This window comes from Rhinatrema bivittatum, chromosome 12 (assembly GCF_901001135.1).
Source record: "Rhinatrema bivittatum chromosome 12, aRhiBiv1.1, whole genome shotgun sequence".
NCBI classification, from domain to species: domain Eukaryota; kingdom Metazoa; phylum Chordata; class Amphibia; order Gymnophiona; family Rhinatrematidae; genus Rhinatrema; species Rhinatrema bivittatum.
The window spans coordinates 32405891-32428979 of NC_042626.1; the positions used below are offsets into that span (position 1 = coordinate 32405891).

Genomic DNA, 23089 nt, shown 5'->3' on the forward strand with positions numbered 1-23089 from the left:
GATACACAGGGTAGTGTGTTTAAGGGCAAGGGGCGGAGGGAAAGACAGTACAGCAGACAGGAGCAACTAGGCATTTTGAGTGAGCCAAGAGACGCTCATCTGCTGACAATTATATGCTAAATGGGAGGGAAAAAATAGGGATAAGGAGGATTGAATTTGGTGCTGTAACCGTTAAGTTGTGCTACTAGCAAATAGTAATCGTGTTGGTCAAAGTGTTTCCTGCAGAACTGAACAATAGACAAAAAGCTTAGGCCTGGATTTTAAAAGGGCTACACATGTAAATTTCGGAGTTCACGCACGTGGCTGGGACTTTTTCGCACAACACGCATTTTACAACGGGCCCCGCCGCACGCGTAATCCCTGGTATATGTAGAAGTGCCGGCCGAAGGAAAAGGGGTGAGCTGGGGGAATGGTCTGGGCAGGGGCCAGCAAGGATAGTGGCCATTAGGCCCTGTACCGGGGAAGTGTGCACTGGCAGCTGGCTGGTGCGCAGAACTTACGTCTGCTCATTAGAGCACGTAAGTAAAAAGACAAAAAAATGTAGAAAGGTTAGGGAGGGCTTAGGGATTGGGGAGGAGAGGAGAGGAGAGGGGGAAAAGGTAGGAAGGCCAGGTAGGGGTGTAGGGAACTGGGAAAAGGCAAATCGCGTCACCGCACGCAATTTAAAAAATTCCCCCCCCCCGTGCGCAGAAGAGCCCACCTGCCCGGACATGCATGTGGATATTAAAGTCCGGCATGTGTGTGCGCAAAGGAACCGGATTTTCTAACCTGCGTGCGCCAACACGCACATGTTATAAAATCAGGACAGGAATGTGTGCGCGCCAGAACCGTGCTCACATGGCCACGTGTGCGAGTCTTAAAATCGACCCCTTGCTGTGATATAGGAGGAATTGTATCTAGTCCCTATGCAAGACAGAAAACATAAACAGCAAATTCAGAGTAAAACAGGGCATATATAAAAGGCTAAGATGGTCTCTATTGGGACTACAGTTCCCAGATACCCTTCAGTTGGTATGGAGAGAAGCTGTGCATAGGGGAACTGAATCACCTATATCAGTGGAATCACACCGATTGGCTGACAGGAGTTATAAGAAGGGTGGAGCAGCAGTAACCAAGAGTTTAGCAGGGAAAGAAGTAGAGGTCCAGGGAACTGTCTCAGCCCCAAAAGCATGGAGCAGTTCTCTGAGGAGGAAGAAACTGTGCCAATTCTAAAACTATCATGGCAGTAAGTTAAATTGTTTTAGGTTTTTTTTGTTTAAAGGTATTAAGACTGGGTTGCATTAGTTATGGGAAGCTTGCAAGTCTACAGATGGTATATGAAAATGCTTTACTTGAGTTTAGGATTCGAGGAGACTCCTAGGGAAAGAAAGGAAAAGAAGTTTTGAATGGTGCTGGGTGTAAGTAGTTTAGACTTGAATTTCTGGCAAAATTATAATAGCTGGTCCTCCTGAAATAGAGAAAAAACTTGGAAAACAATTAGATTTAAGTAAAAGCTGGCTATCTGGTTTAGTAACCCTGCTGAGAGAGAGACCACATTAGCTTTTGATTGTGGACTAAAACTGGAGCAGCTTAATAAGCACTAATTGAGAGCCTGGATTCAGGCTGTTCTGACACTAGAATTAGTGAGTGAACCTTCCAGGGTGGTATGGACTGGGATAGCTGCAGCCTCTACTTGTAAGGAATGCAGAGAATACAGCTGTGCTTGAAAGCTTGATAATGCTTATGCTCTACAACAGGAGGGATGGCGAACTCCAGTCCTCGAGGGCTGCAAACAGGCCAGGTTTTCAGGATATCCACAATGAATATGCATGAGAAAGATCTGCAAGCACTGCCTCCACTGGATGCAAATGTTTCTCATGTGTGCTCATTGAGGATTTCCTGAAAATCTGGCCTGTTTGCGGCACTCGAGGACTGGAGTTCGCCATCCCTGCTCTACAAGAAACTCTCCTAGTAAGACCTGAATTACACTGGTGCTGGGGCTAATTGTAGACCACTGAGCCCAGGATAGGAAGATATGTCCACTCTCAAGGTATTGAAAGTGATAAATAGAATTGAACATTATAGTTCTTTCTGTAAGTAGCTGGAATGGGGCCATTGTGCTAGCTAATTTTGTGATTTTGCAAATGGTATCCACCAACATTTAGTCTGTTTATGTTTATAGCAGTGGCGTAGCCAGAACTGATTTTTTGGGTGGGCACAAGGTTAATGTGGGTGGGCTGTAGGCATGCAAGTTTGAGACCTATTTTTATTTATTTTATTTATTTAAAAAGTTTTTTTTATACCGGTATTTAGTTATTACTGTCATATCGGTTTACAATGCAAGAAGCTTATCTAAGTAATAAAAATACATCAAAATAAAAATATAGTGATCAATGTCTTCGTTCACACATTATTAAGAATAATTAACAAATTACAATTTCATTTTAAAACTTAATTCATACACATAAACATCCGTAACATTGATCCTCACATGCTTTTCAGTTGTGGTATACCTGACTTTCTCTACTAGTTGTATTCTTATTGATAAATAATGCCATATACTGCACCCTACAGTATATGGCATTCTAAGTAGTTTGCAACAGCAATTATGCATCATGCGTGGAACTTTAAAGCATTTTACCTCAATTATTTCAAGCACTTACCAGAATTAAAAATTCCTTATTAATCTGTATTAATTTATTTTATATTTATTGCATTTATAAATGCACAACTACATCATATAAAAAGCAAAGACAACAAACAGATCCAATCAATTGTAATAAAATAAAAAATCAATGTATTCTTTCATGAATCCTCTTTGCAGAAAGTCAGAAATCATCATAGCTACAATAAAATATCATTAATCATCAGAACAGCAGAGCTAGGACAATTCACATTACAACCAACATGAAAAAAAATTCTGCTGTTGGCTCAGCAAAAAATATCCCTCCACTGTTAAACATTTTATGAAGTAACAAAGTAATACAAACTCCTGCAAAAAAGGAGATGCCTAAACTTGCCACACCATACAGTTACAGCACTGATTCAGGACTGAAACAGTAACCTTATGAAAAAGCAGCAACAATGCAAATACTAAACCAGGTCCTAGGACATTAATATACCACCTAAAGGGGTAACAGAACAAGCTAGACTGTTACAAATTCCTACAGAGAAACTACCCGCTAGCAGAAATACTGCACCTCAGTCTCACACAAGCAAAACAGAGACCGACCCTTACCTAATATAGAAATAAGAAACTACAAATTAGAAACAGAAACATGCAGACAAAACCAAAATAAAAAGCCTTAGAAACAGTGGAATAGTGACGAAAGAGCAAAATACAAAAATATAAGACATACACATTCCCAACGGTGGCATATTCCAATTGCTAAAATCTCAATTTTTTTTTTTTTTTTTTTTTTTACCTTTCTTGTCTGATTTTTGTATTTTTCTAATCAGTTGGTCCTGGTCTCTTTTTTTCCCCACTTTTCCCTTATCGGTCATTTCCTAATTCCTTTTCAGGGTCTCTTATTCTGTTTCTTTTCTTACTGTCTCTTCTTTCCTTCCTCCCTCACACACACACACAGGCTCATGCTTTCTCTCACATACACAAGCTCTCACTCTTATATGCTGTCCCCTCCCTCCATACACACACACACACACACACACACACCAGCTCTCACTCACATTCTCTCTCTATACACACACACACACAAGCTCTCACTCACATTCTCTCTCTACACACACACACACACACACACACAAGCTCTCACTCACATTCTCTCTACACACATACACAAACACACACACACACACACACACACACACTTAAGCTCTCACTCTCTCACACCCCCTCCCAGGCTCCCATTCTTACACACACAGATGCACACCCAGGTAGCCATTATATACTTACAGATGCACACCCAGGTTCCCAATCTTATATGCACACTGATGCACACCTACAAACACCCACTCAGGCTCCCATTCTCCAACACCCACCCACCCAGGCTCCCATTCTCACTCGTCCACCCACTTACACACACTCACATACACACATTCAGGCTCCTATTCTCACCTACACACTAACACACACATTCAGGCTACTATTCTCACCCACACACACCCACACCTAGGCTCCTATTCTCACCCACATACACACATTCAGGCTACCATTCTCGCCCCCCGCCCCCCACACAGACATACACCAAGGTACCCATTCTTATACAAACGCAGATGCACTTCCAGGTTCCCATTCACACCTACAAACACCCACTCAGACTCCCTTTCTAATCCACACACACACACCCAGTCTACCATTCTCATTCACCCACCCACACACACACACACACACACACACATTCAGGCTCCCATTTTCACTCACGCACACACATTCAGGCTACCATTCTCGCCCCCCTCCCCACTCGTACACACACACACACACACCTAGGTTCCTATTCTCACCACATACACACATTCAGGCTATCATTCTCGCCCTCACTCAAACCCCCCCACACACCTAGGCTCCCATTCTCACTCACATACACACATTCAGGCTCCTATTCTCTCATACATACTCTCACCCACACGCACACAGAGGCTTTTCATTAGGCACAGCCAAACTCTTATTTCCACCGCCACGGAACTGGGATCCCACACCTGCATTGCAGCTCTGGCCCTCTACACTGTCACGGGGATAAGATCCTGTGACAGCCTTGCTTCTGAGGTCCTCCTCTTTGCTATCTCAGGGATGGGATCCCACGATGGCATTATTCCAATAGACAGCCCTGGATGGGAGGGCCTGAGCCAAAGTGGGTGGGCCGTAGCCCACTCGTAGCTACGCCCCTGGTTTGTAGAGTTAAAACAAAACCCTGTAATTACAGTCAGATGTACCTAATTCTTTTGGACAATGGACTTTAATTTGACTTTAAGAATCAGTAAACTTTATTTTAACACCCAGTTCTGGTCCTGTCTGAGTTCTTACAGGCTCTCACCTCATGAGAAGCACTCAAAGTACAGCCCACACACTGGCAACCTTCTTTCATCGTCTGGGCAATATGCGAGAGCTTTCCCCCATAAAAAGAGTTCCCCCGCCCCCAGGAATTAAGAGTCAGCGTGGGAGTGAATGGTTAGCTGGAGCAGCCCCTGAAGATATAAATAAAGATTGTGTGCCCTTGGGACTTAATACACCCCACTAAGGATTACATAAGGGAATGTTTTTGAGCTTCAAAGGATGTCACTGCTTGAATATTAGATACAATATTGTTTGTGAACAATTTAATAAACGGTTAAAAAGGAACTAGATTCCAAGTGTTGCATTAAAGAAGAAGGAATTAAAGCAAGGCCCAGAGAGGACTGAGAATGCTGGGAAAGGAGTACCTCAGGCTTGCAGGCTTTTGCTCCAGATACTAATCATGGTCTTACTGGCAATTCGCCTTACACTGAAGGTGGATACAGGGAGAATGGAGAGACTTTTTGCACTAGTCATTAACATAAGGTGACAGTTAAAGGGGGTGAAAGATCACCATTAAATTTAACACTGAAAGAGATGCTGAGAATAAATTGTGTGTTAGACTCAAGTAGGAGGGACTAAGTGAGATCCCTGGTATTTTAGGGGGGTAGGAAGTCCGATCTTAGTGATCCTAGTGACTGTCTATCTGTTTCACACTGGCACCAGCTATTCTCCATCTAAGCCAGGACCTCTGATAGCTGACAGACAATCAAAGACGTGCCACGTCGCACTTACACAAGATTAGAAACGGGGGGCACAGTGGATCTGAACGTCAACCGAAGCTGAACTCCAAGTTCTGCAGCCAGGTCTGTGGATCTACTAGCGGTGTCCGTCAAATAAGTCATTTTAAAATTGCAACATTTTAATGTCAGTTACTGCTTCTGAATCACTGAGACATGGCTAGTGCAGGGATTCTGGACATTGCTTTCCCAAAAGAGCTTTCATGAGTTTACAAAAAAAAAAAAAAAAAAAAAAAAGGGCATACAATAACAAATCTGTGTGTATGTGTGTCTCTTTTTCTCTAGTCTATTACTTGGGGCTGGGAGGGAAAACTTAGCATGATTCTTAAGATTAATATGCTAATATTTTAAAGCATCTACAACCAGAAGTCAGAAGAATGACATCTATAGTGGCAGTTACAACCCTATGCATGGGGGTAACCTGCATGAAGTGGCAGTTGCAACCTAAATAAGTTGCTGTGCAGACTGGATGGCCCATTTTGATCATTATCTGCCATCATTTGCTATGTTACTGTGTCACTATGTAACCTTATATGAACAAAGATCTTCTGTTCTGTGAAGTTTGTAGGTGCACAAAACATTATGTACAAGAATACATTGGACAGAGCCCAAGATCTTCCGCAAGCCAGCAGTTCATTTGAGATTTTTTTTTTCTGAGTTAAATGTTAAATAGCCTGAGGCTAAGGAAGCAGGCTTACCTTCTGTCGCAAGTATTTTGCTGAGTCTGTATTCATTTCAGCCTTGCATTCTACATTTTACTAGAAGATTTAGCAGCTCTGAATCTTGCCTTTGACTTTCCAGCTCAATTAGCAAATCTGTAGTAGTAGTAGTAATAGCAATGATCATTGTTATTTACTTAGGTCCATCAAGGTACATGATGGACACAGGTTAATTCATGTGTTCCTTTTCCAAAGAGCACAAGGAATTGAATGAGAGTGGTAGATCAGGAAATGGACCAGGAACTCTAGGTTCACATGTACCCATTGTACCATGTAGCCAACAGAGATCCAAAAATCTCTCCAGCGTGGTGCTAAAAGCTGTCGGGAGGTGAGCATACATAGCTCTTCAGGGCACTCTATAAATTATTTACACCACTTGCATTTTATAATAGCCTGAATTTGACTGGTGCCAGAGCTTATGTGTTAAAGTTAAATGATGTTTGAATGTAACCCCCTTGGAGATTTAGTGTACTGAAAGGCAAAGATTAGCCGCCACTGCTAAATGATGCAAAGCAGTTGTGCAGCATGGGAAGAGTGTTTGTTTTTCTCTGAGGACAAGCAGGATGGGAGTGCTCACACGTGAGTGACATCATCCAATGGAACCCAGCACGGAAAACTTGTCAGTTTCTAAAACTTTCACTGAGCCTCTCTTAACATGCTGCAGCATGCAATATACCACTTGCATACATGCAGTGTCCCCTCAGTCTCTTCTTTTCCACAAACCCAGTGCCTTGTGGCGTATTGTCTTTCTCTCTTTTTCGGCTTCTTACAAGATACTTTTGGCATGTTTTTATGGTTTTTGATTGTATGGGATCATGCGGTTGACATGAGGTCCCCTTGGTTCTCCCCTTATCGTCTTGGCCAGGGTTTTCGATGGTTTTGGTAAGTTTAATTTTGTAGTTGATCCCCTGGGATGGAGGTGCACTTGGTGCCCACTGGTCATTGAAGGCCGCCACCATTGATTTCAACATTGTATCCTTTTTCTTTCCTGACAACATGTCCTCATCTGGTTTTAAGTGGTGCTTTCAGCGTATGAGGAGTATGTCTATCACAGATCCCTATGATATATGTGTCCTCTGCTTGGGGCATCGCATAACATCCAGGGTTGCAGCAAGAGCGCCCAGTGACCACAAAAGGGTGTAAGGTCCGGCCTAACAAAATGGATCAACTTTTTGGGCTGGCAAAGACTGATCCATCGGCATTGGAGGCATCGACATAGAGAGACCTTGGTGCCGCGCCAGTGATCATTGAGCTATCGACATTGACAGGGCCATTGGTTCCATTGACATTGAAGACTTCCAGGGATGCTGGAGATAGGCCATCGCTAGCCTTTTCCAGATCGAAGATATTGGGTTCGTCGTCTTTGACCTCTGCACTGGGGAAGGACCAATCTGAGCTGTGAGGGAAGCATTGACATAGGTCACCATCGATGCACAGTGATGGGAACAGAGATGCAACTGTTTTAGCTGTGTTGCCCTTGAAGCAACCCCATGTGAGGAAAGTCAGTTCTCCATCGATCCTAGGGGTTCACCACGACCTCCACCGGTCCCGATGCCTACTACCAATTATCCTCTCAGTGCTGAAGAGGATTCGGTCACACCTCTTGGATCTCAGCCAGTCCTGGCATCTGCAATCTTTGAGGAGGAGCTAGAGAGGCGCATACAGTTGGCCATGGAGAGGGCTGTACAAGACCTTGGTGTCAGGCACGAATGGTACTGAGGCCAGCACCATCCTTCCTCAAGCTACTGCTCTAATCCCTATGTGTGCTCATCGGAGTGCTATCAGTAGTGTTGGTATGCAGGGTGTTGTTGATGCCCAGCAAGGAATCAGGATAGCCACTAGCTGATTCAGTAGTCATCCTAGCTTCCTTGGGGGAGAAAGCTCCTCTGGTGATGAGGGTGGCCTCAGGGTCCAGGCCACCACAGCCAGTGGAGTTGGTTCCCATACCATTGGCTGAGGACTGAGTGCCTCTTTGTCCTGTTTATGACAGTGAGGACGAGGGACCATATAACCCATGGGGAAATGACTTTTCCATTTTTTCAGACACAGACTCATTGGATGGCTTCCTCTCAGAATAATCTCCTCTTGACAACAGAAGGAAGTCTCCCCTGGAAGACCTCTCCTTCACAGACTTCATCAGGTTGATGATTAAGTTACAGATGGAAGAGGATACCTGACATAAGATACTGCCACCACCTCCTAAGGAGATGGTGGCAGTCCTGGTGCACAAAATACTTTCGGAGTTACTGATGAGAATGTGAGAACACCTCCTCTCAGTGCCTTCTTTTAATAGGAAGGCGGATGTGGTCTATGTGAACCAGTGGCCCAGAGTAACCTCAGACCAATGGGTTCTCACCATCATCTGCAGAGGATACAAATTAAATCTATTGCGTGCCCAGCCAAATTGCCTCCTGAGTCCTTTTAGGGGACTGGTAGTGCATCAGGAAGTGCTTTTAGCGAAACACTCCTCCCTCTTAAAGGCCAGGCCATTCATGCTTGTTTCACAAGGGCAAAGAGGGTGGGGATTTTACTCCCGGTACTTCCTGATTTCAAAGAAACCAGGAGGACTCCATCCCATCCTAGACCTAGGGGCCTTGAAAAAGTTTCTCAAGAGAGAAAAGTTCAAGATGGTTTCCCTGAGCAAAAAGGATACTGGCTATGCTCGCTCAATCTGAAGGACATGTATACTCACATCTAGATTTTCCCCAGCCACTGGAAGTTTCTCAGATTTGTGGTGAGGAAAATAATACTTCCAGTATTGTGTTCTGCCGTTTGGGCTAGTGTCAACCCCACGTGGGGAGGCTGCCTATACTAGGGATTCAACCATGTGTTAGGACTGCCATTCTGCTTGTCCTTGGAGAAAGCAGAGTTGTTTGTCTGTAACAGATGTTCTCTAAGGACAGTAGGATGTCAGTCCTCACAAAACCCACCTGCCTCCCCATGGAGTTAGGTTTCCACTTTGTGGGTAATGCATGATCAGAGAGGCTCAGTCCAAGATTTTTCCATGCCAGGCTCCATCAGATGATGTCACCTATGTGTGAGGCCTGACATGCTTCTGTTCTCGGAGAACACCTGTTACAGGTAAGCAACTCTGCTTTCTTTAATATACTGGTAAACTGTTACAGGTAAGCAACTCTGCTTTCTTTAATATACTGGTAAACTGGAGGAAGTCTACCAACATGGTGCTGTGTCTGCAGCATACATTTTATGAGTTGAGACTTAAGCTCCACACATGTCCATGAGGAGGGAGAAAGATGGTGTGGTAGAGGTCTTCATATACCTGAAAGGTATAAATAATGAATAAAAAGTGAACATATGCTGGTATGGGGTTGAAAGAAGGTAAACACATGAATAATCTAAGGAAGCATTTTTCCACCGAAAGATGATGAGGGTATGGAGCAGCCTTCCAATAGAGGTGATGTGGGCAAAATTTGGAACAAGCATAAAGGACTGGCTTTGTGGTCTTTATGTGTCTCTATAGTCATGAAGGCCAGTTTCAGCCAAACAAAGTACATAATCCAGGAAGCCGAATTTTGGACATCTAGATATAGGAGAATTTTCTTCCAAAAACCTGAAGTGTCTAGATTTGGCTGAAAACTTGGCTAAACCTATGTGGCCAAAATATGGCCATTTGAGTTTAAGCTGCTGAGCCTTGACTGAAAATAGCCACCTATACTGTAAATCTGGCTTTCAGCTCTGCTTCCTCCACCCAGAGTCCCCATCCCCCTCAAGCCACCATGGCACGAGCAATGATTGCCAGAGCTCTGAACCCCTCCCTCCCACCAGCTGACTCACTGTTTCTGCACCAAGAAGATCCCTGACACCCCTCTGGAATATCCACTTCCGATTCCGAGGGTCTTCCTTCTTCCACAGCAGAAAGGTAAGATCTCCTTCCTACCAGTGCTGCTGAGCTGCGTTGAATGATGCTACCCACTGTTAGGCCACGGAAGAAGGAAGATTCTCTGGCAACTTAAAGGAAGGTTCCTCAGGGGTTGCATGGATTTTTTTGGGAGGGGGAGGCACCAAAGATTATTTGTTGTTTCAGATGCTGGGAGGGAGCAGCTTGAGGGGTATCATGCCTCTGGTATGTGTGTGTGTGTGGGGGGGGGGAGGGTTTCCTTAAGTTTTTAGGATTCAGGCAGGAGAGATAAAAGGCATAGCACCTAGATGTAGGCCAGCTATCCCTGCACCTGCTTTTGGACATCTAACTTAGGTGCCTAGCGCTGAAAATCAGCACTGGGCACCTAATTTTCTAAACCAGCTCCTGACCCTGCCCCACTTTGCAGGCACCTAATGTTAGGCACCTGTTGAAAATGGATTCCAAAATGTAGGTGTTCAGCCCCAGTCAGTTTTCAAAAGGTGGCAATGTAGGCACCTAAAGCCTTTGAATTTTTACCTTTCTGTTTCTGTGTTTCATCATTGTGTCCTCCAAGAATTGTTTGTCCATCAAAGAACACTTACTATAAATGGTAATCAGGTAGAATATACACCCAACTGCTCTATGACATGATGCAGCGCACATCTGACTCGGTTTGTATACACATCTGACAGCTTCACAGCCCAGAGTCCCGTGCAGCCCAAACAGCTCACATTCCTTCCCCCAGCTCCATTCTTGTTTAAACAAGTTGAAAGCAGCCTGTACTTCCCTCTTACCCTCAAACTACAGGCAGGGATTACTGAGGCACCAGTTCCTAAGGCAGCACCACATGTCAGGTCGCCACAGTTAAATCCTTTGTATACATGCAGTTGGAAGCCATTAGCAGAAGATGGGAATAGCTTCCAGTTTTTAATATAATGGAAAGATAAAAGTAAATTCTGGCAGGAAAATGACATTTTGGGGACCCAATAAAAGTTATGGCCCGCTGTGCTGAGGGATCGCGTGCCGGCAGGCTGCCGGTGCGAGCAGGCGCAAGCGATAAGTTAAACTTTTTTTTGGGGGGGGGGCTAGATTAGGGCTGGGGGGTAGGTTAGGGGAAGGGGTAGGAAGGTTAGATTAGGGGGTAGGGAAGTTCCCTCCCAGGCTGATCTTAAATTGGAACGGCCTGGGAAGGAACGGGGGAAGGCCACGGGCATCGGCGTGCGCAAGTTGCACAATTGTGCATCCCCTTGCGTGCGCCGACCCCTGATTTTATAACATGCGCACACTGGCACGCGCATGTTATAAAATAGGGCGTCCGCAACTTTATAAAATCTACCCCTATGTGTTTTGCCTTATGTAGTATTGAGATACAGCTTCTGTTAAATTTTAATATGAAATGTAACCATCTATTACTTAACATATTCTAGTGAGTAGAGTTATATCTACCTATAAATAAAGCTTTTGAACTATACGTAAGGGGACACCCACATTTTCCCCTTTCTAGTGTAGTTCTCAAAAGAACCTGCCCTTATGAATGATGTCAGAATAGAATAGGTATGTTTAGAGACGATAAACACTTCCTAGTGGGAGATTTAACAAAATTCCTGTTCCCACATGAGTGCAGTGGGAGTTGAAGGTGCCTTTCCAACCGAAAGATGCTAATGGTCAATGCCTCTCTCAACAGCAAGGTGCTGGTATGGGCCTTTCCCTCCACAGGGAAGGGACTTTGCATTGAGCCCTCTCTCAGCAGAGGGGTGACTGAAGCTGAGGAGGTGTTCCTGATCTAGGAAGGTGGCTGGGACCCAAGGTCAGGGTGCATAGGTTTTTAAGGAAGGAAGACGTCTATTAGGGTCTTGGAGGCATTCCTGAGGGGTGGTGTGTGTGAAGACAATTCACCTGGAAATAGCTAGATTTTCACTTTTTTCCTAAACAGCAGGCAATTTGATTCCAATTGCACCGCTAATGGTGTAGAATTCCACAACTCCAGGCCTGCAACCGAAAAAGCTCTCCTACGATCAATAACCTTCTGCATTTCTCAAACAGAGGGAACTTGCAGCAGTGTATCTTTAAACAAACACAACATACAGTCAGGGATATAACTGTTAAGAAACTTCTGCAACCTTAAACATTCATATCATTAATTAGAATTTCACATGATCTTTAATTAGGAGCCAATGTAAATGACACAGTAACTCCATGTGGGCAGCCAAACACCATCCTTGCTGCCATATTTTGTACAACTTGAAGATGTTGAATACTTTTTGTTCAGGAGCCCCATAATCAATTACAATAATCTTAAAGGGGTGAAATATAGATCTGAATTACAACCAGCAACGGGCATAACTTCTGTACTTGCCAAGGTTTAAGTGCGAGTGGAGGAGTAGCTTAGTGGTTAGAGCAGTGGGCTACGAACCATTGTGTACACCACTTGAATTTTCAAAGGAAAGCTCCACTTATGCCTGCAGGCACAATGTAACATGATGGCAGATATTGACCTCAAGGTCAGCCTAGTCCAGCCTTTCCTAATTGGCGTGCCATGGCTGCAGTGCAGATATTCCGTGAAAAAAAAGGAGTTGCGGCATGGCTGCATTGTTCATTTTGTGTTCTCCCGCCAGCAGGTGAAGTAAGAGAGCAGTGCTCCTCTGTTGCTGCTTCTTTCCCCTCTGCTGGCTCTCTGCAACTGAAACTGCACAAGGCCCTGTAAGTCCTGCAAGATCTGCTGTACCCCTGCAGTTCTGATTGTAGAGGGAAGCCAGTAGAGGAGGAGGAGGAGGCAACAGTCTTAGGTAAGCACTGCTCACAGATTTTGCCAGTTCCCGGACATAGGAGAGAGAAGGTATAGCCGAATGTGCCAATGAGTGTAGGGGGAGGGAAAGCTGTATGCACCATGAGGAGTGGAGAGAGATGGAAAGGCGCTAATGCCAAATGGCTGGAGGGAGAGGGAAGGGGAGGTGATTGTTCCACAGTGGGTGGGTGAGAAGGAAGGTGATGATGACAGGGGGTGGAGGGAGAAGAAAGCCTTAAAAATGCATTTATTTAAGATTGCATTTAGCAGGGAGAGTAAGAGCCCTTCTCTCCCATCCTTGCACTCTTACTATGTCTTTGAATTGTATAATATAATTTGTTTTATCGTATTGACTATTTATTTTTAACTTGCCCCAAACTGTGGAGGGTGTGGGATATAAGTACTTTTAAATAAATAAAAAAATAAGGGGAGGTGATTATTCCACAGTGGGTGGGTGAGAGGGAAGGTGATGATGCCAGTGGGTGGGGGATAGGGAAAGGAAGAGAAAAGAAGGAGGTGATGCCAGAGGAGAGGGAGTCAGCGGGAGGCCGTTCCATACATCCCCACCCTGTCCGTGAAGAACTATCTTCTGATGTTATTACTTAAGTCTTTCCACTTGGAGCCTCATATCATGACCTCTTTTCCAGAGTAGTCTTTCCTCTGAAAAATGCTTTGTGTTTTGTGAATTTAATACCTTTGAGGTATTTGAATGTATCCATCATATTTCCCCTTTTCTCTCTTCTCCTTTTGGGAATACATAGTTAGGTCCTTAAATTCATTTCATAGGACTACTGGTGTAGACCCCATTTTGGTAGCTTTTCTCAGGACCTCCTTCACGCTGTATCCAAAAGTGGGCACAGCATTGTATCTGAGGTCTCACTAAAGGCCTGTGCAGAGGCTTTATTGCCTCTCTTCTTTTACTGTTTATGCCTCTCTCTACGCATTTTAGCGTCCCATTTGGCTCTGGACAGCACCTTATTACATCGTTTTGCTACTCGAGATCATCGAGCATGATCACTCCAAGGTCTTGTTTCCTGGTTAATGTACATCAGCATGTCAGCTTCCATTGTGTACTGCTCCCTTACATTTCTGCACTCCAAAAGCTTGATTCTGCACTTTTTTTTTTTGCATTGCATTTTAATTGCCAGGCATTAACCCACTCCTCATGCTTTCTTAGGTCACATGCCATTCTGTCAGCTCCCTCAGGGGTGTCCATTCTGTTATAAATCTTAGTGTTATCCGCAAAGAGGCAAACTTTTTTTTCCTGTAACCCCTACACAATATCACTCATATAAACATTGGACAGAACTTGCCACGGGGCCAGTCCCTGAGACCCTCCACTCAGAGTGAATTCTATTTACCATCAGTTGTCTGTCACTTACTTATATTCTAATCCAGTCTACCAACTTAGGGCCCACCCGAACTCTGTTCAGAATAAGTCAATTTTTGTTCTCCATTTTCAGTTCATAATATCATCACAGGGCAAAAAAGGTCCCCAGGAAGTAGCAATATTTTCACAGCGTAAAAGAAGCAGATTTATTGCTGATCTCTCATGGTCTTATATTCTTGTTGGCCTGCCATAATTGGTGAGTTGGCTAGATGGTCTGCTTATTTTTCCTTCTGTTGAAATGCTCTTCATTCTTCTTCAAAAATTATTTACTTATTACTCAAAATTAGATTACATGCCTTTCCCATTAACATCAAGGCAAGTTACAATAAAACACAATACCAATACTTATCATCTTTAAAAATGCTCAATCCACAAATACCGAAACAAATTTGAATAAAATTCATATAAAACATACTAGACATAAACCACAAATCCAAGACAGACAACATAAAATAAATATATCCCAATAAACAACCCAAGAAAGGAAACTACCACCCGCCCCTCATTCCCCAAAATAATACAAACTCTGCAGCCGCAACCCAGTACAATCTACCCACACACTCCACTAAAAAATAATTACACCCCCAGAAATACAGCCCCATAGAGCCAGGTCTTCACTCTCATTCTAAACTTTAAGTAGTCCAATTTGACCCATAAATCATAAGGGATGGTATTCCACAGCAGTACAGCAAAGCAACTGAAGGTTCTGCTTCTAGTTGTAGCTAATCTAGCAACAGCCAATATTGGGGTCGCTAGCAACAGCTGTTGTGAATACCATAATGCCTTAGTTGGCACATGGATGCACACGCCAATGAATGCACTCAAAGACCAGGGTCAGCCCTCTTAACTGAGCATCATGACATAAGAGCGCTCTCTCAATTTCATTTGTCACTTGTGAGCTGCCAAATATTTTAGGATTGCTGGAAAATAAAGTGGTTTTACTCAAAGCCAGATTTTCATGGATTAAGCCACAGATGTACAAAATCAAACAAAGTTTCCGGCCCTTTGGACTGTGTTTCTGGGGTTGGGAATTTTTAGTCAGTCAGTGTGATTCCTGTGCCTGCACCTCCTCAAATGTAAACATTAAACTGCTCCGACATGAAAAAATAGGGGAAATAGCTAGGTTCCCCAAGAGGTGGAAAATGCACAACCAGCCCAAAGTTGTTCTACTTGCTTAGCCAGGGGGGAGCTACCCCTTTACCTTAATGCCGTTCTTTCGATTTATAGCCAGAGGTTTACAAGTTCATATCTCATAGTTCTGTGGTGGTGTGCAGGGAAAGTAGAGCCCTTATAAAGGAAGTAATTATCTCCCTGGGCTCCTCTCCAGGAGCCAGGATGTGCGATTCTTAGAAATCTCCTAGGAAGTCACTATTGCTGTGGATCCCTGACCTACAGACCAGGTGCTTTAAGTTGAGAGGATGTTTTGTTTTTTACTGTCTTGCTGACAGCAGGGTTTCTGCTACTTTACTGAAGTTCAAGTATTAAACCAAAAAACATCTGCATTTAAAGAATGAGCCCAGGCAAGGCCATAAACCACAAACTGCAAAACGCCTGCAGAGCTGGAGAGTCACAGGGTGCCTGGAATATGTTCCCTAACAGTGAACAAAGCCAGCAGGAAGCAGCACATCCTGGGCCTATTGCATCAGGTTCTGTGCATAATAATTACAGAGCACAATCCCAAGATTTAGATGAAAAATCAGTGTAGCTGTTAAATGATTTCACAATGCTGAAAGTGTTTGGTAAAGAAGATGAGAGCAGCATTTCCTACAATAGATAGAAATGAGGAGGTTGTAATGTCTCTTTAAATAACTCATCAAAGCATCTACCGACTTCTTTCTTTCACCCCATCCTTCTTTTTATTCCTCTACTCCCTTATTTATGGCCCTTTAACTCTTTTTCTTCTCTTTAAGCTTGATCCCTGAGTTCAGAACTCTATTATTTTCCTTCTATAAAACCTTAAAGATGGAGGGTGACAAGGTGAGGTGCTAAGTGGAAGGAAGTAATCAAATAACTATGGAGACCAAAAATAAAACAAAATCTCCTATTAATTCAGCTAGAGTTGCTGGGCCTTCATCTAGTAACAGAGCCTATGGTTTGGAGATCAAGGGTTTCAATCCCAAAAACTCCGATTTGAAAAATGGGCTAGCAAGGAATTCTCATAAAACTCATACATCAACCACTGTATGATAGAAGTTTTGCTGGTAACTTCTCCCAGATAAGCTGATTATTTATTTTTAAATGGAAAGACACATACCAGCTTAGTGCAAATCCCAATTCTGTTAAGTGCAGCAGAAAGATCTTGAGCGATCTTCCATAACCTCTTCAGTAGGGTCACTTTATCTCTACGTATGACCTTGAACAATGACCAAAGGTTACTATTTGAAATTGAATTATAGCATCCCTTTGCTAAGGAATTACATCTCTTTGATGCTACTTCAAACAGCATCATAACTATTGAAAATCCTTCTATTTGGGTACATACAGTAGCAATATAACTATTGAAAATGCTTCTATTTGGGTACATGCAGTAGCAATATAACTATTGAAAATGCTTCTATTTGGGTACATGCAGTAGCAGTTGATGGCAGATAAGGACCTCAACAGGTATATTTAGAAAGAAAATGCATTGTTTCTTTTCACATATGTAATAAGTGTAGAAAGGGTAATCTTGAGGTTGTAATCCAGTTCAATGAGACCATGCCCCCCTCTGTACTACCAGTGATTTTTGTTGGTGCTGGATGTAGACCCAGGAGTACCATGGAGTGCATGGAACAGCCTCCCGATGGAGGTGATGGAGCCAAAATCAGTAACACAATTCAAGAAAGCATGGGACAAGCACAAAGAATCCCTTCCTGCAAAGAAGTAACGAGATCATTTGGGGTCTATGGTGTATTGCCACAGGAGGTAACTTGAGCAGACTGAATGGGTCTCACATTCCTTATCTGCTCTCATAGTCTGTCTTTTGTGTGTGGGTCTTGTATGAGTTTTCTTGTGCTGAAAAAGCTATCTGTTCCTTTTGTTTACCTCTCATGCATGGAATTGTGATTGGAAATCAAAACAAGTCATGCAGTGGTTTGCCTTCAAGGTTGAAAACTGTTGTTTTTAAAACAGAACCCCCTCCCCCCCCCCCCCCCCCCACACACACACAAGGACTTGACTAAAAATTTTCATTTTGATCCATGCATTTCCATCTGGAAAATTAACCACCACCTGATTTTTCCATTCCCTGCTCCTTTTGCTTGCTTTGATAGCAAGTATTTACTTCTATGTCAGAAAAAAAAATCCATATGCTTTAAATTTTTATCAAGGGCTCGACAGAAGGAAAATAAATCTCTACCGCAAGATCTCCCCAGCACACATCTCATAAATGCTTTGAAGGAAGCCTACACTTTCTAACTGCCTTTCCTAAAGAGCAAGCTTTATGGGGACCTATTTCTTCCAGGAGAGTGAAACACTTCTCACCTTTTGAGCAAGGTCAGTAAACTGCAAAGGCCTCCTCTCTCCTGGGAAGATGGAAAGGCTGAAGGGGAGGCCTCACATCTATTGAAGTATAAGGGTCTGGCATGCTATCTGAAACGCTATTAGAAAACTCATTTGTTGGCAAAATTACTTGACATATATGAAACTGGATGATTTTTTTTTATTATTATTAGGAAGAGTGGGAAAATATTTTAAAATAGAATGCAGCCCAGCTGGTGATCGTAGAAAGATAGATTATGACAGCAGATCATGAATATAAGACTCCTCTGCTGTGCCATTCTTCCTCTGTCTACTGTACCACAGGCCCTCCAGGATCTCTCACTAGGGAACTCTGCTGTTTCTCCCATGCTTTCTTAAATTCCACTATCGTTTTTGCTGCCCACCACCATCACTCTCTCTGTGAAGAAATAACTCCTCGTGTTAATCCTCTCCATAAAAAAAACCATGCAATATGACACAGACAATGACTATAAAGTCAGTCCCGTCTGCCCAGTTTGCTTTCTGCTGCAGTGCCTTAGATCACAGTTGACCTCTGGCTTCCTCTCTCCACTTCATTTTCATTTATAGTCCACTTGTAAAAAAAGCACCATCTAGCCAAAGTGGCTTACATCACATTTATCAAAGAACTGAAATGGAGGAGTAGTGGTTTGAGCAGCAGATGGTGATCTAGGGGAAGCCAGAATTCAAATCCCACTGCTGCTCTGTGGACCTTGGGCAAGTCGCTTTAACCTCCGTTGCCTCAGCTACAAATTTAGGCCCTGATTTACCAAGGCTTTTCTCCCATTCTGTGTCTGTGGGGAAAATGTTTAGTAAATGAGGTTCATAGATTATAAGCCCTCTAAGGACAGAGAAGTACTTACAGTACCTGAATGTAATCTACTTTGAAGCAGCTGACCAGTCAAGAAAGGTGGCATATTTTTAAAAAAATTCTTTGTAACCAAGGATCGTCTGTGTGTATATCTCTTGCTGTCTTGAATTCTGTTACTGTTTTTGCTTTCACTGCCTCCCTGGGAGGCTGTTCCACCATACATCCACCATCCTTTCTGTGAAGAAATATTATCTAGTGCTTTTCTTGAGTCTTAACCCCATTGAGATTCATATCATCCAGTAGTGGTAAAGAGGGTCTCTGGTTACATGGTGACAACATCTTCTTGTGCTGTTACCACGTTTGAAAATAATCATAGTTACAGATTACAAATTACTTGGTCACAAAAGTAGCCCAGTACACTTTAGATTATGTTTGGTAGAAGGTAAGTTTCTTGCTAACATTTTATATAACCTGAACTCTAAAACAGATTAAATCTTCATGAGGCATAAACAGAAATACATGGTTACACTGAGTTGTCAAAGTCCACTGCAGACCCTTTTTTTTTCATAAAGATTTTGGTCCTTCGGGCACAGAATGCAGAAAACTTTCTGAGGGTTCAATGCTCAGATCTATCTCTCTTGTTGAGTTTGAATTAAAAAAAAAACCAAAAAACTGCCGGAAGTATCAGGAAAAGCAACTAAAAATAATCGGTATTACTTTTACTCCTAAAAAAGGTTCATCTGTTTGGGTTACTTTGCGAACTAATCGGATTTAAGTTACAGCTTACGGTTTGCCGTTTACAGAGAAGAGGGTTAGGCTCATTAGATTGATTCGTGTCTGCTTTTCAACCTGTTCAATGATGGGGCCTTATTCCAAAAAAAACTTTTTTTTTTCCAGATGCTACGCCTTATTCTAAAAGGAGTTTTCCCCATTCTGTGCCTCTTGAAAGAAGCTCCGTAGAATAAGGCCTTTTAAAACTATGTAACAGTCCCCCACGTTTTGGCCCCTAAACGTGGAAGTTGGGAGAATAATACCATTAAGTATCTGATCCTGCAGCTCAGCAACCTAAAGAATTCCTGGGTCTTCTGTGATATGAACTTTTTGTTGCCATATTTAGTGCTTCAAACTTTCCATTGCTTGCGAAAAATAATCAGAGCAGCACGCATTTTGTCATTATGCAGCATGAGCATGTCACCTTGACCTATTCATACTTTATTGACTGAGCACCTTCCCCTGAGCTCGATTTCATCAAGGATTTTCTCCTGTTTGGTGCCTTTTTTTTGAAGAAGAAAGCTTTACACTTCAGTCCCCATGTCTCTTAAACCAATAGTACTAATCTGAACCCTTCTTTGCATGCACTCGTTGTGAGATTCCCGTTCAACTAGCCTGCCTGTCTCTATTAAATCGAAGTGGATGGAGGCAGAGTGTAATGCCAATGCCTGACAGTGTTTACACGCAGATCTCACACACTACAAGGAATAGATAGAGAGTTCATATATATATATATATATATATATATATATATATATACACACACACACCTTTTTTTTTTTTTTAACTTTTATCAACATTTTCGTTTTAATTTCTCTGCCCTTCCCTTTACCATTGTCCCATTCTCTTTGACCTTTCCGATTCATACCTCCCTCCCTCCCTCTCATTGTTTTCCTTTTCACTGCCTCCCTCCTTCTGTCAGTCTGTCTCTCCCATTGCCCCTTTCTCTCTCTTACTTTTCCCTAGTGGTCTCTCTGTGTCACTGTCTCTAGAGTCTTCTCCCACCCCCCCTCCCCAAGCCCTCTTCTTTCTTCTGCTTTCTCTCTCTCTCTCTCTCTCTCTCTCACTACTCAGTTCTCTTTCGTTCTCTTTCCCTGTCTACTCCCTCATAACTGCACTGTGACACATCTGGTTCTAATTTGTGCATTTGGGGCGCCTGTTGAAAACAATAGGGCTTTTTATAAAAATATTAACCTGAGCTGGAATTCTTGCATAAACAGAGCCAGTGCAAATATTCTTTTTTTTCTTTTTTCTCTTTTTTTATATTTTTCGTGAAACAAATTAAAATAGTTTTTATTTAGGAGAGAAACTGACTGGTGTCTGTAACCACTTCTTCTTCTTTTATGGATTTTTGCTTTTAACAGTAATGACAAAAGAAATCCTGAAATAACTTGTTTAGAATAAAACGTTCCCAGAAGCCAAAGTACAATTATCCGGATTGATGATTTCTTCAGAAGAGCAGAGTTGTAAAGAAAGAACTGGTTTAGGTAATGTCAGGAAATATTTCTCTCCAGACCTATTTTCTCCTATGTCTGTCTGCTGTCTCCAAAAATATTTGCTGTTCTGATCCCCTCCCCCCACCTCAACCACTGTCTCATCGTAAACTTTAATTTCAGGTACACTCACCTAGAAATAGGATGGAAAGAGCAGGCATTGTGTCGCCAGGATCTGAAATGAAGATGCTAGGAAGAGATCCTCTTTCTCCGTTCGGTTCTCTGCGAGGATTTCGGCAGACCTGCACGGAATGAAGAGCAATGCCTCTGGAATGTAGGCAGTGTAATTGCATCTATGTGGCCGGAGCATAACTAACTTTTCTTTCTCCCTCAATCCTGTGTTACTCACTTTTGCGGGCTTCATCCGGGGAAGGATGAATGAGCCAGCTTCTCTCCCCCCTTGGGCTGCTTCTTGATTCAAGGTCAAGCACTTCCAGTGTGCGAGGCAAAAGTAAAGAGGAGAAGGAAGAAGCGAGAGCACAGCTGTAGGAGCCACTTCCCCCCGCCCCGTAAAGAGAGGCAAGAAGAAAAAAAAAATGTGCAGAAAACTAACCACATGGATGCTTCCCAGACCAGCCCTTCCCTGCCATCAGCTGGGATTAGCAGTGAAGCCCAGTCATGTGTGGAGTCTATTAGTCTTAGCAATAAAGCAACCGTGGCTTTTACCTTATTCATGAAAATCTGCAGCCCTCTGCTGTCAAGCACTGAAAGATTCACAACTGGAGAAATGAAACTGAGATCCCCAACTAAACTGCAGAGGATGAAGAAGTTGTAATCATATGGGATATTCCCAAAGCAACTAATAAAAAAATAACTTGATGCCAGAAAATCAGACATGTGGGCCCATGCAATTAGTTTGATATGTATGTTAAGACACTTTTGGACACACAAAGAGCCCAATAGCCTGTGCAGGGCTGAAGTCCCTTCAGCCTTAATTTTCACAGCTGACTTCCATGTATACACTTACCCCTGTATGGCGTACACACACACACACACATTTCTGCCTGCTGGGGACCAGATGTAAATGTATGCGTAAATGGTTCTCTAACCCAACTCCAGCCCAGAGAATATCTCTTTTAATTACGCAGCAAAATAAGTGCAAATTGCTTCTGCACCTACATTTACATGTTCAGCCTTCCAGGGTAATTTTAAAAAAGCCCATTTATATGCGTAAAACTACATTTTATGCACGTCAATGCTTTTGAAAATTAGCCCCTTAAAAATAGCATGATATTCCATGCCAAGTGGACCAATTTAGCAAATCATCCACACTCAACCTCTTTCAAATTGAATACAATTTTGTGTGGATGTTAGGGCCTCCAACAAAACTATGCAACATTTTTTGGCTGGATCTCTATTGGTTCAAGAGCTAGAAGCAGCTGAATGAAGGTCATTCTTAGAGTACTGTGCTCAAATAATCCCTGCTAGGGGCCTGAAATTTTGTGGATTATTACAATCTCTGGTGCTAAGTTCCTATGCAAAGTTTGGAACCTAACATGAGCTTGCCACCCTTTTAATGGGCCAGCAAATTACATGAAAAATTTTACAAAAGAAATTTAAGGCCTACTTTGACTCCTCGTTGCTCCTGATGTATAATCGATTCAGACCCCAAATGGATCGGTTAGTCATGACCCTTGATGTACATCTAGGATTTTCACTAGGAGACTTTGCAGCCAACTGGAAGCAAAGATATAGATACATAAAGACATGATGTCACCTTTTTTTTGCAAATTTTCACCATTTTTGGGTGCAAATATCTCTGCTGTGTAGTTTTTCTTTCTAATGTCATTTGAAGGAGCACCTTTTTTTGCTACAAAAGTCACCCTGTTTCATCTTGGACCCAGCCTTGCTTTGGTCAGAATTACAGTCCCAACGACAAGCATCATTTACATGCGTGAATACCTTATGTTAAAAAGAGCCGTCTTTGGCACCCAACTGTGAAACATGCAAATGAGCTGGAAATGTAAAATTTTACAATGCAGCTCTGTTTACTGTGCTTACCACACTCTTAGCTTTTGACACACATTTGTTTAGACATATTTTCATAAATTAGTCAT

General features: G+C 42.8%; 1 protein-coding gene across 3 annotated transcripts in view; it reads right to left on the reverse strand.

The window, feature by feature from the left end:
• Nucleotides 1-21565, reverse strand: part of CLMP (CXADR like membrane protein) — a 59031-nt gene extending 37466 nt beyond the window's left edge. For 2 of the 3 annotated variants that reach the window (XR_003852294.1, XM_029574183.1), the window contains exon 1: nt 21166-21565. Coding sequence is in view for 2 of the 3 variants with exons in the window: in XM_029574183.1 (XP_029430043.1) it covers nt 21166-21325 (160 nt within the window). In the remaining variant the exon portion in view is untranslated. The remainder of the gene's footprint in view (nt 1-21165) is intronic. The other variant, XM_029574184.1, reaches the window with a different exon arrangement.
• Between the last annotated feature and the right edge of the window lie 1524 nt (nt 21566-23089).